Source organism: Crotalus tigris, unplaced genomic scaffold, assembly GCF_016545835.1.
Source record: "Crotalus tigris isolate CLP2741 ecotype Arizona unplaced genomic scaffold, ASM1654583v1 scf7180000024384.25900115:4084858, whole genome shotgun sequence".
Lineage (NCBI taxonomy): Eukaryota > Metazoa > Chordata > Lepidosauria > Squamata > Viperidae > Crotalus > Crotalus tigris.
The window spans coordinates 1,586,660-1,605,075 of NW_024100554.1; the positions used below are offsets into that span (position 1 = coordinate 1,586,660).

The 18,416-nt window shown below is 37.9% G+C and overlaps 1 protein-coding gene across 3 annotated transcripts in view; it reads right to left on the bottom strand.

The window, feature by feature from the left end:
- Positions 1-18,416, bottom strand: part of RGS22 (regulator of G protein signaling 22) — an 86,595-nt gene that overhangs the window by 21,510 nt on the left and 46,669 nt on the right. For all 3 annotated transcript variants that reach the window (XM_039328912.1, XM_039328911.1, XM_039328913.1), the window contains 3 exons: positions 5,748-5,942; positions 4,112-4,204; positions 2,526-2,692 (listed from right to left, as the gene is read on the bottom strand). In XM_039328912.1, the coding sequence (XP_039184846.1) occupies positions 2,526-2,692; positions 4,112-4,204; positions 5,748-5,942 (455 nt within the window). The remainder of the gene's footprint in view (positions 1-2,525; positions 2,693-4,111; positions 4,205-5,747; positions 5,943-18,416) is intronic.

Consider the following 18,416-nt stretch of genomic DNA (forward strand, 5'->3'; position numbering starts at 1 on the left):
TCCTAAGTGGCTTATATTCTTATTCATAATTCTTCAGGCATATATCCAAATGAAATTCTGTAATCTGAATAAACACGCATAGAATGGCACTGAGTAATTATTGTATGCAGCAAGCACTTTTATCACTCAGACCAAGCAATTCTTCCACATAGTTACAGGAGCCATGAAGGTGAATTGACAACTTCTACAAGCTCTTTAATATGATAAAGACAAGATCACTGGTGATGTCATCAGCTTCTATGAACTTGTCCACCTTTTCAAATTTATGGTATTATATAAAATGAAAGGAAATCCCCATGTAAGCTACCTGGAATTCTTGGAGGAAAGGTGGGCATAAACAAACAAACAAACAAACAAACAAACAAACAAATACTGAGGTTGACCTCCAGTGACTATGGATGTATTTATGTATCCTTGGCAATTACGTGGAAGAAATTTGTCATACCTTCCACAGGAACAATTTTCAACTTTCTAGTCCAACTATTTAACCTGTGATTCCTGTTTAGCTTCCAAACCAGGGTAAGGTCTGCCACAGGCTCTTTTGCTGCCATGTACTGAGAGAGTGGAATTATAGGAGAATAAAAAACAGCAGGAACAGCATCTTCCTGATTTTTGCTGAATTTATAAAATGTAGGACGGGGGTAGCTGAGTCTTGGATGGGAGACCATGAGGAAAACCTATGAGGACTATAAGTCAAACTTGGAAATTGCAAAATGTCCTGCAAGAAGCCAATAGCAAATCACTTCTATATTGTGGACAATAAAAATAATGACAATGCCCAGAAGTTGAAATTGGTTTAATTGCAACAACAGATGTAAAATTATTACTATGGCAATTAATAAATATTTTGGTATTGTTTAATAGCTGTTGTCTTATTAAAGCCTTGTAACCTTCATGAATTGTATTCCAGTTCCAAGAATTTTCTAACCTGCATGGCCAAACACCTCTGGAAGGTGCCATGTTAGAGAAAGATATATTAATAGCTTCCTAAATGGAACAGACTGCTTATAGCAGAGGTGCCCAACCATTTGGGCACCAGGGACTGGTTCCGTAGAGAGAGGTTTTTCCGTGGACTGGAGGGTGCATGGTTTTGTGTGCTGCCTGCATCTCGCAGATGGGGCTTTGCTTGTTTGTGCAGCCCAGTTGCTGGCATGCCGTGCCCTAGTACTGGTCCATGGACCAGGCTTATAGCCATTACAACTATAATGATTACACTAGACCAGGGGATTCTGGGAGTTGAAGTCCATGAGTCATAAAAGAGCCAAGGTTGCCTACCCCTGCACTAGACTATAATTGCCCATAATACACAAAACTCTTCCTTCCTTTATATTTCTACACTGCATGCTGGACAGAGGATGTAGTTCTTATGTAATACAAAGAGCAGGGATTTCTTTCCTTGAAAGTAATTGGCTCATTTACATGCCCCATTTACTATTTCAACTGAATCCAGGCTTTAAAACTCTTTACTTCGGCCCAACTAAGTTAAGCTTGGAAACTAATTTATCTAATCTATAAAATGTCAAGTACCTTAATTGCACACATGTTACAGCTTTGCAAAACTTTGATTCACAGATTTGGTTCAGCATATCTCTAAATTGAGCCAACTTTCCTACTACATTAGAAAATGGAATCAAGTGGTCAGATTCGAAGAGAAAGGATTTAGAAAATCGAATTGAAAACAATGCTTTAAACTGAAGTGTTACGTTTAATTGTTTTTTTAAACTGATTTGAATTCTTAAATTGAATTACATTAGTATTTCTAAGTGAATCAGGAATTTAAACTGAATGAAAGTCAATTTCTACACTCTAATAAACATCACTGCTAGGTTGATCTTATTGCAGAGGATCTTCAAAGCAAAACAACCAAGAGAAAAGAAAATGATATGATCCAAAATATGTTTCTCAACCTTCGCAGTTTGAAGATGGGTGGACTTCAAGTCCCAGAATTCTGGGACTTGAAGTCCACACATCTTTAAACTTCCAAAGTTGAGAAACACTGACCTAGATTGCTATAGCAAACCTCCTGGCTTATGTAGGGTTTGCACCTATAGCACACTAAATGACATCTTTCCAGAATTCTTGTAAAATCTTACTAAAAGAGAGATATTTTGCACTGAATGCTGCAAATGTGTGAGATAGCAAAATTTATTCCATTAACCTGACCTGTCTTATATTCTTTATTCTTTGGTACTGGACAAATGAACTAGAAGAAAGCATGTCTACAGATATGAATATCATATCTTTAATCAGTGGATGGAAATGACAAGAACAGAAGCTGGAGTATTATGAAAATTCAATATGTGCCTGGAACCAAAACATTTTTTTAAAGATGGAATTTGGAGTGAGATATATATGGCATTCCTACACATCTCATTTCTTTAAAGATGTTAGCTGTTCAAAATCCACCAAGCAATGAAGAGTCTTGCCATTTCGTTGTCATATCAATGAGGTAAGATATAGAAATTATAAACATTAGTAGAGAAATTGGAGTTCATGACAGGGCCACTCAATAACAGGTGAAATACCTTGCTGATTGCTCCTCGAGAAAGATACGGAATTGTTCCAAATCTGTCCTGTTGTTAAGCAATTTCATAATGGAGTATGATTTGAAACCTTCAGAATAGTCTTGATCAATGGATTCTACAAGTCGAATAGACTCAGACTTCTGGAGAACTTCTGCAACTGCCAAAGCCTAAGGAAAAAGTTGCACAAGATAATGCTCATACTTCCTGGTTTCTTAGCCCACGAAGATATGTATTTCTTCTTTGTTTTATGCAGTTTCATTGTATTTCAGGTTCAAAAGTTAAAGGGCACCTCTGTGCATCCAGATCTGTGACTGGGTACATTTTATTAAAGATAATATCTATATCATCTCGTCACCAATAAATGGCTTTATGTAGGAGTGACACCTAACTACAAAAACTATAGTTCTGTAGATATCTATATAAGAGAAAAGAAAAAAGGTCATATATTCCTTTTTTATATCATCATCCTGATATAGGCACCATGACAATTGCTGGCATTTTAAAGGTATGTAACCTTGTGGCTCAAAAGAATATAATGTATTGTCCCTCTCAACACAATATATGAATCTAGGTCACCATAACGGATATAGCTAGAAAATGAGGACATGACTTCTAGAAGTTGATCTGCATATTACACATATGTCGTCTGTAGCACTATTACAGAGCCAAACTGTTGCTTTGAAAAGGGGCCATTTTGTAACATCATTCTTTCAAAGCACTTTTCTTAAAGGAGACTGGTATGTTCTGTTCCATTGTCCTCCCTGCAATGGGCTTCTTTGGTTACATTTGCTGGGAATTATGAGGGTTGAAGTTCAACACATTGAGAATTTCCAGAAGTCTGCCTTAGGATATGATTTAACAGTATAACTATTTCCTTATTGCTAGAGAAAGGCGAACAGCCATGGCTTTTTATGACATAAATACTACTATATTATACTACTATTCAGGAATATGCTCAGCATGCATTTTATGGATTATCGTATGAAATATTATTAACTGGTGGATGCTATATTAGTATGTATGTGAGAAAGAGCAATGAATGTAGCATCTTGGCTGTATAACTAAGATGCCAATAAAATCTAGTGAAATCTACAACTCATCCCTCACAGTACTTTTAATATAAAGCTGGAGATTTGAGCTTTTGGGGTGATTCACCAACTGCTTACAATTAATATTAATTCCCACAAGTTCATAGAAAGAAAATAATACTCATTTGCATTTGCTAATCAGATAAAATTTCCCCTATACTGGAGTTATATGTTTATTGTCCCATATTCTTCCTCCTATTTTATCAATTAGTAGTAATAGTATTAGTAGTATTAATAGCAGTAGGTTAAATATTGTTGGTTTGCATGCCAAGCCATTTCTCGTGACACACTCGCTATAATTTTGAAGCCACGCAGCAATTGGCTGGTATGGACTAAAAGTTCATCCATTGAAAGTTTTAATATAGAACTGCATTGTGTAAAAACTTTGTAGGTTTCTCATGAGACAGATTTGCTGCCACAGAGAAGCACATGGGGTTAAGCGCTAAATATGAGGCAAGAATATGGATGTTGTTTTTGTTAATAGGTGCTTGCCTTTACCTCATCCTTCTTGGAAATGCCCTCTGCATGCAAAGCCTGCAGCTTTTTAAAGTACACTGAGTCCAGCTGTCGAATTTCTTCCACCAGCTCCACCTAATAAAATAATAAGTTCTGTCATCCACCCAGTGCATATTACAAAAAGAAAGAGGAAGGGGTAGGAGAGGAAATCTGCCAATGACAGTGGGTAGAAAAGAACCACACTTGCCAGGAACAAGACAGATGTTTAGGAGACATATCTCTGCATGTTGCATTTCCCCCAGACCAGATGATTCAAAGAAACTATTTGCTGAAACAGCTAAAGCAACAAATATTGTGTGTATCCATTTGGCCCCTCCAGAATCAAGAAAGACATGTGGAGTTGCTTCTGGGTAGTTTCTTTTATTGTTCCTTATCTATAGACAGAAATCTTGCTAAACTAAAGCAATTATATGCATCACTATATATATACTTTACCCAGTTTCTCCAGACCAAACATTCCATATTTTGCCCTCTGGAATTGCAGCCCCTCCCTACTGGGAATGCAGACTACATTCTACCACAGCATCTCACTTAGGGACAAATATTATCTTCAAAGAACATGGTGGCAAAGTCACTAGTAGTGTGTGCATGCTAACTGATAGGTTCAATTTATGTTAAACTCGTTAGATTTATGTTAAATTTTGTTTTGTTTTTTGTTTTGCATGAAAAACAAAATTTAACGTAAACTCACCAGTTTATTTAATATGGACTAACAAGTGCATTTATTTGTTTGTTTGGTTTTAAAAAGATGCTAAAAGCATTAAAAAGAACAATGCTTCTTCTGATAGTGAATGGGTAAAGAGTGCTTATTGGGACTACAGGCAAACAATCTTTATTGAAACATTAACAACTTTTGATATTATTTGTAAGCTACTTTGGTAGATTTGAATCCAGACATTTGAATTGCAAAACAAATAAATAAATAAAATGGGAGCACCAAAATATAGCATAGATATCAACATGTTGGGAAAAATGCTAAGGTCTGTTTAATTACAAGGGAAATCCTACAACCAAAAACTTAAGAAGAAAATATTCAAAACTTGTACTATGCTCAACAGCCATAGAATTGGAAATGAAAAATAGAAGAATGGATTATTAACTTGGATAGAAAGGCTGATTGATCTCTAAACGGGAACATTCTGCAACATTTATCAAAACTTAGGATTCAAATGGTTGTAATTAAGCAATTGAAAAAAATATTCTTTGAAACTACTATTCTTGCTGGCAAAAAGGAAGAAATAATTGCTAATATCAACTCCTTTGAACTACTGTTGGAAAAAAGTATCCTAAATATTTTATTTGAAATTCAAGTTGAGGAGTATAATGATAGCTAGCAATATTGTTTTGTTTTGTTTTGCAGAACTATGTGCCTATAAATTACCTTGTATCACCTTGTTTTATTAATTGGCATAACAATAAGCCTTAAATTAAAAACTGCCAATGGCAGTCTTTTTACCTTTGAGCAAAGAATTTGAGACTAATATGGGAGAATGAAAAATGTAGACTGTTTCCATAATGATGGTGGGAATGGACTAAAGTTCAAACAAGGGAGAGGTTGAAACAGGGGTTAGGTCACAGTTAGAAAGTTCAAGACAGTTTTCCTATGTTTATAGATTACCTTCCCATAGATTTCTCGGTCTTCTTCTATCATCTTCATCCATGGAACCAAAAGAATGGTGAGGATGTATTCTTCTGCTAGGTCAAAAAGATCTTCAAATGGTGGATCAATTTTTTTGTACATCTCATTTTTTGTAGACTGTTCTATTCCAATATCCAAAGCAGCAGATGGAGCAATATAATTAGCATAAAGAAACTGTGTTGGATTAAAAAAAAGAAGAGATAAATTGCTCAACAATTATGCAGTACAATAAAGTTCTGTTAAAATGAAAAATCAAAAAGGTTGCAATATTATTTGAATTTCCTTAGTTTTTTATTGTGATACTGTAACTAATAACTGCAACATGTAGTTTCTCCTTTCTTCCCTACTTATTTTTTCCTGATGATTTCTACTTTATTTTTTTCCCCTCAAACAAACAAAAAAGTTTTTCCCCTTGATCCTAAGATTGGTTCATGTACAAACTTCCATAGCTTTATGGGTATTTGTGAATGAGATATGTATATGTTACTTACTGTTGCAGACACAGTGATTTTAAACAAGGACACTTGGACACATTATAATCTATACATAAAGTAAAATCCTGCAGTAGTAGATCTAAGTATACTATTCTGTATGGAATGAATATAAGAAAGCACTGTATAAAGAAGGAGCAGTAGCATAGGGCAGGGTAGATTAAAATCTATCTGTCAGAATATTATAGTTACATGGAAAGTTTCTTTTAAAAAATACAGAAATAGTTTTAGGAAAATGCCACTGTGTGTGGTCTAGTAGTAAAATCCACTTTAACGTCATAGTTTACTGCCATATCCTTCTGCAGCACCTTCAGAGCAGCTAGACCTCAACTATAAGTCATCAATGTACCTTATTATGCTTATTTTTTGATTGGTAAGAAATTCCAGGGTAAAGTTATACTGGCTTTATTTCCTTTGGAAGAAGATCAGTCCTACCAATATTTTAAAATAATGACATTTATTTATAGCTATCCAGGTTGAGCACAGGGCTGCTACATCAGAGAAAACAACCAGCACCACAAAATGTTCTTAGCTTGTCTTCCGCAAGTCTGTAATTTCTCTTCATATGTGCACATTATCTAAAACAACATCACTCTTAGCAAGCAATTGCCTAACAGCTGAAAACCCCAACCAGTCATTTCCCTAATAAGATCTTCAGCAACATTACCAAGACTATTGAGGCACTTGTCAGCAGTATTACTGAATCAATTATTTTTTTCTATTTAATCCCTATAAAACAACATTTGAGAACTAAATTGCAAATGATGACCCAATATAGTCCATCTTCTGTGAGTTGTGTGAAAAATGTCATGCAACTTTGAAGACTATATTGAAATTACCAAGCTGCAGAATTTTTTTTTAAGAAATTGACAAAGAAAGTAGTAACTAATCTCTATGTAAAACTGGTTTCAGTCCTATATGCTTAGATTATTTTTTGTCTCTCACTCTCTATAACATGTTTGGAGCATAACAATAAATGTTCTAAACTCTGGGAAACTCAAATTCAATTTAGTTTGGATAGGAACTAATGGTGCATAGCTTAGTTCTGATCCAACTGAAATAACTGATGTAGTTGAGATTATTGAATCTGTCAATTCAAAGAATTGTCTGAATTGATTTCCCAAATCAAACTTCACACAGCCCTGGTAGAAACTATTTTTTTTAATGTGAAATAAATGGAACTTAAAAAAAGAGAAGGAGTGTTATGTCACATTTTTTAAAATTACCACAATATCAAAATGTGAATACTTTCAGGGACTACATACTGTGATGAATAAATATATGATGATTTTACAGTATTTTATTTATTAAGGCTGTGGAGTTTCTTTAAAGAGATGCAGACCACAACAGTTATGCTCCTGTCAGCTACAAATGTCTTTGGAGAATTGGATCTGAAACATTACACAGCACCATTCTTTAATAAAGCATCCATATCCTTTTGAATAAAAACACCCCAGAGGGCTGTTTACAATTACTTAAAAACAATTTTAACAAAACAACCAAGAACAGCACACAAAGTCAATATTTAAAACCAAAACATAACAAATATTTTCTACCAGATATAACAAATGCTTGTTTAAATAAACAATATTCATATCCAGCAACATGAAAAACAGCCAGGGAGGACACCAGCTAACTTTGTGGGTCAAGATGTTCCATAATATGGGTGCAATCATTTAGGAAGCTCTCTTTTTCAAATTAATGAATAGTCTTCTAACTTAGATGGGGCCCAGAATAACAGTTCTCTTGGGAGAAGCAAAATAGATTTTTAACAAGCAATCCAAGCTATTTCCCACTAACCGTCCCAGGACTCTAAAACAGAGATTAAGAAAAACCTCCTCACAGTCACAATCCTGGCACTAATCTTGGGTTGTTGCACTGGTGTCCCAGCCAGAATTTCCTCCAGCTGGCCAATGGGAAGATACAAACAGGGGGAGTAGCTGGCGCTCTTCCACTGCTTTTTTCCCTTGCTATATTTGCTTTTGCTGGGGAGGGAGACAAGGAAGGGACTAAAACAATAGCAGCACCAACATGAGGGGAAATACAAAACTACCCCTTGGAATGAAGGATGGAGACATGTTAAAAAGAGGCCACTATGCCTTGCCTAAAGGAGGCTGGAGGAATTCCTGAAGTTAATAGACAAAGCAAGACTTGATTTTCCTCCAAATCATTCTGTAGTTCCAGAAGAAATATTGAAAAAATGCTTTTACTGTGTTCCTCTAAAGCATACAGTTACAGAGTCATAGCACTGGAGGGTTGAAAAGGAATTTGTATGTTTTGTACTCTACCTCCTGTACAAGGGAAGAATCCTCAGTCCATCCCAGTAAAATGGCTGATCAACATCTGTTTGAAAATCTCCAGTGATGAAGCACCCTTGACTCCAAGAAGTAGGTTATTTTCTCTGCTTAACAGCTCTCACAGTCAAGAAATTCCTTCTTATTTTGAGTTTGTATCTCTCTCTGTAAAGTTTCCATCTCATGGTTCTTATCCTATCCTGAGGCATCATGGAATAAAAATCTACACTTTCTTCCTTGTTACAGCCCTTTAAGTACTAGAAGGCTGCTATCATGTTCTCCCTGAGCCTTCTCTTCTTTAAGCTCAACATACCTAGCACAGCTCATAGTTAATCTGCTTTCCAAAATCAAGACAAGCTTTGCAGCATCAAATAGAAATAGCCAGGCTGTTCTGAGTTCAGATCAATGCAAAGACTGATCTAGGAAAATCAAACAAGACAGCAAGCTCAACATCAAGATCCAAGCCTTGCATGTACAAAAGTGGTGTCTAAGCAAGCGCTAAACATATGAATTATATCATTTTCTCCTGTAGGGTCAGTCAGAAAGCTAAGTTATAAGAAAATGTGCGATTTATAGCTGTGAAGGAACAATCTGTGAAGCTCTGTAGTATTTGCTTTAGTATAACTCTATGTTTTGAGGAGAAATTGAAAACTGAACACTTGTACAAGTAAAGTCCAGGCTGTGGTCACCATGGCATTTAGAGGAGCAAGGAAGAAAAGAAATACAGAAATATTTTTATGGTATAAACTTTAAGTGGTATAACTGATGATTTCTAAGACAGGAAGGTTTTCCACTACTGTATTGCTATCTGGTTTAGCTTATCCCTAGGCTGAAACTGCAGATCAAAGAGAAATTTAAGTTCTTCTCCAAGATGATGCCTTCTGAATGTGTGGGATTGCATTTTGTAGAATTCTAAGTCAGCCTGGACAAAGGCTGGAAAACTAGGAATTCTGAGAACTGTAGGACAAGCCTACCTCTAAAGAGCCCCAGGTTGAAGAAAATTCTATGAAGTCAATCATAATGATTGAACTTCTTATACAGTAAATTTGCAAGCTTTAGCTGACCTAAATTATATCATTCATGACATTTGTGTGATGACACTATGATCACTGTGAAGTCATTTGTCACTCAGATCAGATCCTAAAACTCAGAGCACTTCATTGGTTCTAGAGGTCCAATAGAACAGTATCTGGATGAGGTGCACTTGGTCTGATGGATTTCAGTTCAATGAAAAACCACATCATCTGCCATTAGTTGACTACTGAGTGCCAATAATTTTTCCTTTTCTTAATTATGAGAGCTCTCTATTATAAGTTCAATTCCCATTCTGTTTATGCTTTCCAGTTTTTTGTTGGAACACTACAACTTTCAAATGGTCTTTGTATAGGATAATACTCCCAACAATTATTGTATGATACAGTCCATTACATGGAAAATATGTTTTAAATGGTTTCCTATAAATGCTTGAAAAGTTCATACAAAAGTCACAGTATATATAATAAAATATCAGACTTCATTTATTTGGTGATTTCTTTTTTACTTCAGTAAAAGAAGAATGTTTTATTCTATATTGCCTCTATATATTTCTCTATAACATAAAATGTATTAGAAATGGGCCTAAAGCAACTTCCAGATGTGGATTCTGCTTGGGTTTTTCATCTTTATGTAATTTCTAAGAGCAAAATCTGGAGACAATAAATCCAGCCCCCCCTTCTCCACACCCCTCTCTCACGCCCCCTTCCTTACCCCCCCTTCCCAAAAAATCAGGTCAGTATTCAGGCTTTTAAAATCCTGAATCCAGGAAAGTAGAAATGGATCGACTCATTTAATAAAATCATAACTTTTCTTCAAGTTTCAATTTTTAAACTCAAACTTTTTAATCAAATCAAGCATTAATCCTTCTTGAGTTAAATAAGGAACTTAATTATATGATTAGCCATATAATGTCAAAAAGTTAGATCTATCCTGCTCAAACACAATTCAGAACACCTGTATTATTTTCTAGCAGCTTAATTCCTGTCTACAGAACAATGCATTATATTTTTATATAAACTGCCTTTGGTATATGTCCCATAACTGTCTTTCATTTTTCTACCTCTAAACAACATTTTTTCCCAGGGCCAATTCCCACATATGTTTGTTGTTTTCCTTTTCCAATTCAGTTTGCAATTTACTATATGTACTTATAGCAAAATAACCACATACATTCCTTTCATTATACATACAGTGGTTCTCCCTCTGGAATACATTGTCTTTTCTTTAATATATCACAATGTTAAGACAGATATAAATCAAAGAAACGAAAAGGCTTAATAGAAATCGAATTACTTGTTTTAAGTGACATTATTACTCTAAATACAAAAAAGCAATTTTAAAAAGGGAGGGAACAATTTATCTGGAAATGTCTGTGTAATGTACAGTAACATGAAGAACACCCTGAAAGACCTCAGTAGGTGGTAGCTTTTAGAGGGCTTTGTTTAGGCTCAGAAGCCAAACAGAATTGGTCCTAGTTAATATTTGGACTGAGCACTACCAAGGAATTCCAAAAATGTAGGCTACATTGGGAGATCACTCACTTAATCAGTCTATCTGTCTGTCTGTCCATCCATCCATCCATCCATCTACCTATCCATCCAGAGCAAACCACTTCGATACCATTGCCAAGAAAAGTGCATGGATGTGTCCTTGAAGTCCTCAAGAATCAAATTTGGCTCAAAAGAGATTTTAATTATTATATCAATATAGAGTACTAACCCTATATACAGCAATAATACATTAGTTCTCCAAATAATTATTCTTATGTAATCAAAACTGTAGCATCCACATAAAGAAAAACTGGCATTGGAAATCCTGATGAACTCAAAGTGCACAGAAATACAAAAAGGCTTTAGAAGAAAAATATAAGAAGAAAATCATAAAATAGTAAAATCAAGATTCAGCAATTTCATTGGCTAAAGAAAACTGAATTTCTTGTTTGGGAAGGGTGGAAGATGACTCGACTCAATGACTAGAACTTTAAACAAAAAGATTTATACTGTAAACATTTTGCATATCCTTCTTTCATATTCTATGAAACATATACCCCAGGGTCTCTCTGGATTCCATTGTCATTTCTTCTTGTCATGAATGTGTTGATTATTTAAACAATAAATTCACTCCATGCTCAGAGTTCAAGGAAAGTTACATCATAAATCATTCATATAAAAACTGAAGAAATGAAGAATCTGTTAGAAACTCAATCCTAGCCACATAAGACAACTCCAAAAGAAAGTGAATGCAATATTTTCCACGGAAGGTTAAGAGGATTTCTTATAGCCTTAACAGTAAGACAGAACAGCTTTCAGAACAAATGCATGTTTATTTATATGTAGTATTTGAATATTGGTATGCACTGATTCTATATAGTGTAAATTTCAGAAAAAACATCATAAAAGCTGCATCACTAATGTAAAGGAGCTGTCTTACATCTCTCCACATGATGGTTATTATTAAGATGAAATATTTATGTGTAGCCTCTCACTAATGACTGCCTTAACATTACTTTTTACCATTTTCATTCAAAAATATTTATATCTGAAATTCTCCAAGTAAAATGTCCTAGTTGGATAATGGGAGGTAAAAATTATAAAATAATTAAATTAGACTCAAAACTTATCCTTTGCAAAAACATCCTCCTTCTGCCAAACTAAAATAAACCAGCATTAAAATAGAAGATCTATATCAGCCATTACAAACTCAAAGGTATAAAACTTGCACTGACACTGGATGTTTCTACTCAAATGGCTCTTAGAGTTAACCAACAAAAATATTATGCAGTTATTTCAACTTTTTAAAAAAGATTATTTATAAAAGAAACAGAATGGGGGAAACAATGAGAAAATAAGGAAGCTGGTTGTCCTAATTAGGTAACAATGGAGCAAGCTATCTAATTTCTAAAATTCTAAGTCTTGCAATGCTGAAATTACCATTACCATTGAATGTTGGTTCAGTAAAGAGTTTCTACACATATTAACTGAACCAATGTCCTATTTATATGGATCTCTGCCACAAAATGAGTGATCCATTTCTTAGTCAGCCCATACCTATATGGTTATATAATTTGAACACTTCTAGGTCACAGAAACAGCAAAATTGAGAGGACTTTAATTAAAGGTTATTTGTAAAATAGCATCTAATGGTTTCCAGCATATGGTCTTCAGCAAGGCTAATGCAAATAGTTTATTTACAATCCATGGGGGAAGGGGAGATTTGTATGTTAGAGAGCAGGAAAGTTTTATCTTAATTTCTTTATTTTTAGAGAAAAGTTCTCACATTCACCATTCAGTGTGAATTATTCTCCTTCTCTTATTTTTCAAGAATTATGAAATGACCTGACAATGCTAATTGTTGGTATTTTTCTTTTTTTTTTTTAACTTTTACAGATTAACCACCATGCTACAGAGACTGAGGGTGCACACACCAATCTAAAGCACAACATGGGTAACTAGATAAGATACAGTTCTTGATTTAGAATGAGGCTAGTCTCCTGATGATCAAATAGCATTCTGATGAAAGCTTAGACATTGATTCTAGGATTCTACTTCACTTTTTGCACTCATGTATGGTGGATAGAATTTGAAAGAACACAATCACAATATGCTGACTCTGGTCTTGATTGAATACAGCTTGAATCTCATCTGTGTTACAATGAACTTAAAAAAAACAAAACCATAAAAGCAAGCTCAAGAGCACTATCAAAAGTTGCCTCACATGTGTTGATTTGTTATATTACATTTGGGCTGTTAGTTATGCTAGTGGAAGAATGTCAGATATTGCACTTTGATGAATTTGCTTGTAATGATCGTGTGGATTTAGCTTTCCGCAATGTTATAGTTATTCTCTTTATGCTATGTTCTACTGTCACCACCAGGCCAGAATGGAAATAAAATTAAATGAAGAAAAAATAATAAGCCCATTGGGTTTAAAATAAGCAGATAAATGGTAGAGAGTGGCTGCTTAGCAGAAACATTGTCATCTCTACGTATACTCCAAGCACTGATTGTGAATCTTTCATTTTACCAGTCAGATATTAACACATGACCTTATAAAATTAATGACAGACATCCCAAGGGAAAAAAAACCCTTCTTTTCCTGAAATTAACCTGATTGTTCAGATTCTAATCAATGCTTACATTCTTCACTTCTTTCACACTACAATAGATAAATCAGGCTTGTGTTGCCTTTTAAAAGCATTAGAAAAATTACTGGAATGTAAATTTGTCAGTGGTTTTTAGGCACCATAGCTAATTGGAAAAACTTTTGGATGAAAGAACTCAGAGGTCACAAGCAAAGGGCCTGAGACCAAAATGGTGCATTGCAGTAATAAAGCATAGGTGTCAATTGTTTCTCCTGTAGAAAAATTAGTGGCCCTCAGTCCACTAGAATATGCAGGCAGGAAAGAAATGAGAACCTTGGGTCTGCATCACAATCAAGTAATGGCCCAGTTTGACCAGCTGACCCTGGCATCAAATCCCTAAGAATGTACCCTGCTGACCACTTCAATGCTGCCTCCTGCTCAAGTTAGATGAAATTCATACTGACTCGTAGTCGCCCAGGTCAACAAGGACAACCTTGTGTGATGGAGTTCCTGGATATCTGGTGAAAAATGGGCTATACAACTATTAGCTGAAAAACCAGGGCCAGCAGCCGCAGGACTATTGGAAGGAAAGGTGTTTACCTGCTGCAACTATACATTGATTTAAAACAAATAATGATCTACTATTACAGATCACAAGAAGAGAATATTTGAAACAAATGCACCAGTCCTGGAAAGAACAACATCCAGAATCAGAAATACCAATAGTGATAGGTGTTGAGTCCTCGAGTCAACGGCAAATGAATAGAGCACATTCTTGTAATTCCAACAGCCTTTTATTTTAGTAGTTCTCTCCCCATCACAGCTCTGAGGCTCGCAGGCCTCTCTGTCTCCTTTAATAGAATCCCCGGGCAAAAAGGTAACATTCTGGTGTGCTTCCGCGCGAAGCCGGTGCCACTCAGTCTGATCCCGGGCAGCTTGCAACTGCCCGGGACCATTGCAACATCCCGAGCCTGCCTTTGCAGGCTCAGGACACAACACCCCTTCCCCCCCGGATGAGACTTATTAACTATATAGGTAGTTATACGCAACCTCAACACAAGCGTGGTGTGCCAACCCAAGGACCTGCACATCTGTTGCAGCTACTCACTAGCCACACCACAGAATGGTACCAGGCTATTGTTTTGGAATTAATTGCCCAATACTCACACTCCCAGTTTTTCAACAACAGCAGGCACCCTCTCACTTTCCTTGCTTTGACAGCAGGGTTACAAAGTCCTCAAGGTACTTGGGAGATCTTTTTACTCTCTGTGACCTTCTCAGGTTCTGAGAACCCCCTACTTCCTCTTGTGCAGAGGATGGAGTAGAGTTGCCTCCTCGTTTAAACCCCGGTGGTCCCCGTGAACTGTGTCCTGTTGCCTGGTCTGCTTGCTTGCCCACCGGGCTTGTCAGACCAGGACTTTGCTCCCCACTGAACCTGGTTGACCTGCCTAATTGTAGGCTCTCGGGCCCCTCTATGTGCCCGCCAGTATTTGGCATTTCTGTAGAACTCTCCAAGTCCACAATGGACCTATCAAGGGAACGCATCCCTTCACTCCCAAGCCCCGTAACGGATTGTCTGGGGATTCTGCAGTGCCCCAATGCTCTATTGCCCCCCATTCTATGCCAGAGGTACCAGAATCAGGATTTGCCTCTCTGACTATCTCCCTATGTGAAGACTTCCTTTTTTAAGCAGTAGCAGTACTGTGCCAGCTTGACTGTTTGTGTGCCAGTTCTATTGCATTGTTTGGGTTGTTTGGATGCTCCCAGTTATTCTCCCTGAATGGAGTGCTGAATGGTAGTTGTGAATGATGAGTATGCCCCCTGGGTGACTCCCTGGCTGGAGTAGGCACTGGTGCCTGTATTATTTCTTGTTAGGAACACTTGCGGAACCCTGGAACAGACCTTCGGCCTCTCTGTTTGGCCCCAGCTGCTGCCAACACCCTTCCCTTTGCCCATAGTGGTCCCCCTCCCCCCGGAGAAAGCCCAGGAGTTGCAGAGGGTAAGTCCAGTCTTATACGCAGCTGATCGATATGCCGCCGAAGGAGACCTCGTAGGACAATGGACCAGTGACCTTGCATACTACAGCAGGAACCCACAAGTGACCGGGCCCATAGTTCTGGGTCCATACTGGGGCACCCACTTGCAGACACCACGGTGCCCTGGGTTGGGTGACCCTAGGGGGCAGTCTGTCCGGGTGCAACCTGTCAAGTTTGGTGATCAGTTTGCGCCCCCAATGGAGTTCAGCTGGGCTCTTCCCAGTGGAAGTTGAAGGTGTGGTGCGGTAAGCAAGAAGAAAGTCTGCCAACCTGTGGTGCCAGTCCCCATAGATCAGTTTCTTTAAAGCATCCTTGGTGATGCGGACCATCCGCTCAGCCATACCGTTGGTGGAAGGGTGGAATGGTGCAGAGGTGGCATGATGAATCATGTTGGCCTGCAAGAAAGCCTGAAACTCAAAAGAAGTGAATTGAGGACTATTGTCAGAAACCAGAACATCTGGGAGCCCATGTGCAGCAAAAATCCCTCTCAGTACTTGAATGGTCTTGGCAGCAGTGGTGGAAGAGACAGGTACAACCTCAAGCCACTTTGAATGGCTGTCAACAAGGACCAAGAAGAATTGACCCTGAAAGGGCCCAGCGTAATCTACATGCACCCTAGACCAAGGTGACTGTGTCTCCTCCCATCTATGCACAGGAGCCTGAGGCATTTCAGAGCGTGAGCGCTGACACAAGTGGCATCCATGCACTTGAGCCTCTATTTCCCTGTCTAACCCTGGCCACCATAAATGGCTACGCGCAGGCGCCTTCATCCTGACAATGCCAGGATGACCCTCATGAAGGGAAGCCAAGACCGTAGGTCTCATTGAGGTAGGAATAACAACTCTGCTGCTCCACAACAGACAACCCTGAAAAGTGGATAACTCATGCTTCTTGAGCCAGAAACTCTGAAACTCAATACCTGGACAACTCTCAGGCCATCCAGACAAAACCCAGGACAATACACGAGTCAGTGTGAGATCCGTGGCTGATTCAGCAGCCACATCCCTGGCATTTAAGGGAGACTCAGGCAACGCCTGAATGGAAAGAATGTTGATGGCAGGGGCAGGGTCAGCCTCTACCATTTGTAAAGGTAATCTATTAAGGCCATCAGCGTGGCCCATTTCTTGCCAGGTTTGTGAACCAATGAAAAATCATAGGCTGACAGAAAGATGGACCATCTCAACATTCTAGGGGAAATGATATGGGGAGTTTGTTTGTTTGTAGTAAACAACCCCAACAGAGGCTTATGGTCAGTATAGACTGTGAAGTGTCTGCCATATAGAAAATCATGGAATTTTTTAATTCCAGCAACAATGGCCAAGGCTTCTCTGTCTATCTGAGCGTAGTTTCGCTCAGCAGAGGACAAGGTTCTGGAGTAATATGCAACAGGAACCTGAGTTCCATCAGTTCTTAAATGGCTAAGTACAGCTCCCACCCCATAAGGGGAGGCATCACAAGCGATGCACACAGGAAGAGTTTCATTAAAATGTGCAAGCACATCATTTGACCTCATTGAAGCTTTCTTCATGTGCTTGTGACCACTGCCACACTGCCTGTTTGTCTAAGAGTCTATGAAGTGGCTCTGCTACATTAGCTTTGTTAGGTATGAATGCATTGTAAAAATTCAAGAGGCCCAGAAAAGCTTGTAACTCAGCTTTAGACTTAGGCCTAGGAGCTTGCAATATAGCCTTTAATTTAGACTCAGCAGGGTGAATACCCCTGGCACCTATTCTGAATCCCAGGAAATCTGTAGAAGACACTCCAATTTTGCATTTGTCTTTTTTAAGTTTGAGACCTGTTTTCCTGAAATGCAGCAGAACAGCCCTCAATCTCTCAGCTAAATTTTGAGTGGATTCTCCTGCTATAAGGACATCATCAAAATAGGGGCAAACCCCTGGTATACCTCTCAGGGTGTTTTCCATTACACTTTGGAAAATTCCAGGAGCTACATTTACTCCAAATTGTAGTCTTTTGACTTTGAATGCCCCCCTATGAGTTACAATAGTCTGTGCTTCAGCAGCAGCTTCATCAACAGATAACTGTTGATAAGCCTGTGCTAAATCCAGCTTTGCAAAAACATGCCCCCCTTTGAGGGAGGCCAAAATATGGCTGACTACAAGTACAGGATATGCATGCTGTTGCAATGCCTTATTTAGTGTGCATTTGTAGTCTGCACAGATGCGAATGTCCCCATTAGCCTTGAGAGGCGTGACTATGGGAGTTTCCCATGGACTTGAGTCAACAGGTTCTAAAACACCTTGCTGAATCAATTTGTCCAATTCAGCATCAATTTTTCCTTTCAAAGCAAAGGGTACTCTCCTTGCTTTCACCCTAATGGGAGTGACAGTGGGGTCCAGTTTCAAGGCCTTTGTAGGCTCCCAGCTGGGGGCTGAAGACATCTGCAAATTCTTTGCAGACTTCTTGTAGACCTAATGTTTGCAAATTGTGTAGCCCTGTAACTTGTATTCCCAAGGCCTCAAACCAATCGTGTCCAATGAGACTCGTTCATTCACCCCCAACTACCAATACATCTAATGGACCTTCAAACTCCTTGTATTGTACTTTAAGGGTGGCCTCCCCCTTAACACACACCTTGGAATTTTGGAAGTCTGTCAAGACTATATTGGATGGCCTAAGCTTGGCCCGGAACCCACTGCTAGAGCAAATCTTTCTGAAAGTGTGAATAGAAATGATTGAAAGGGCAGACCCAG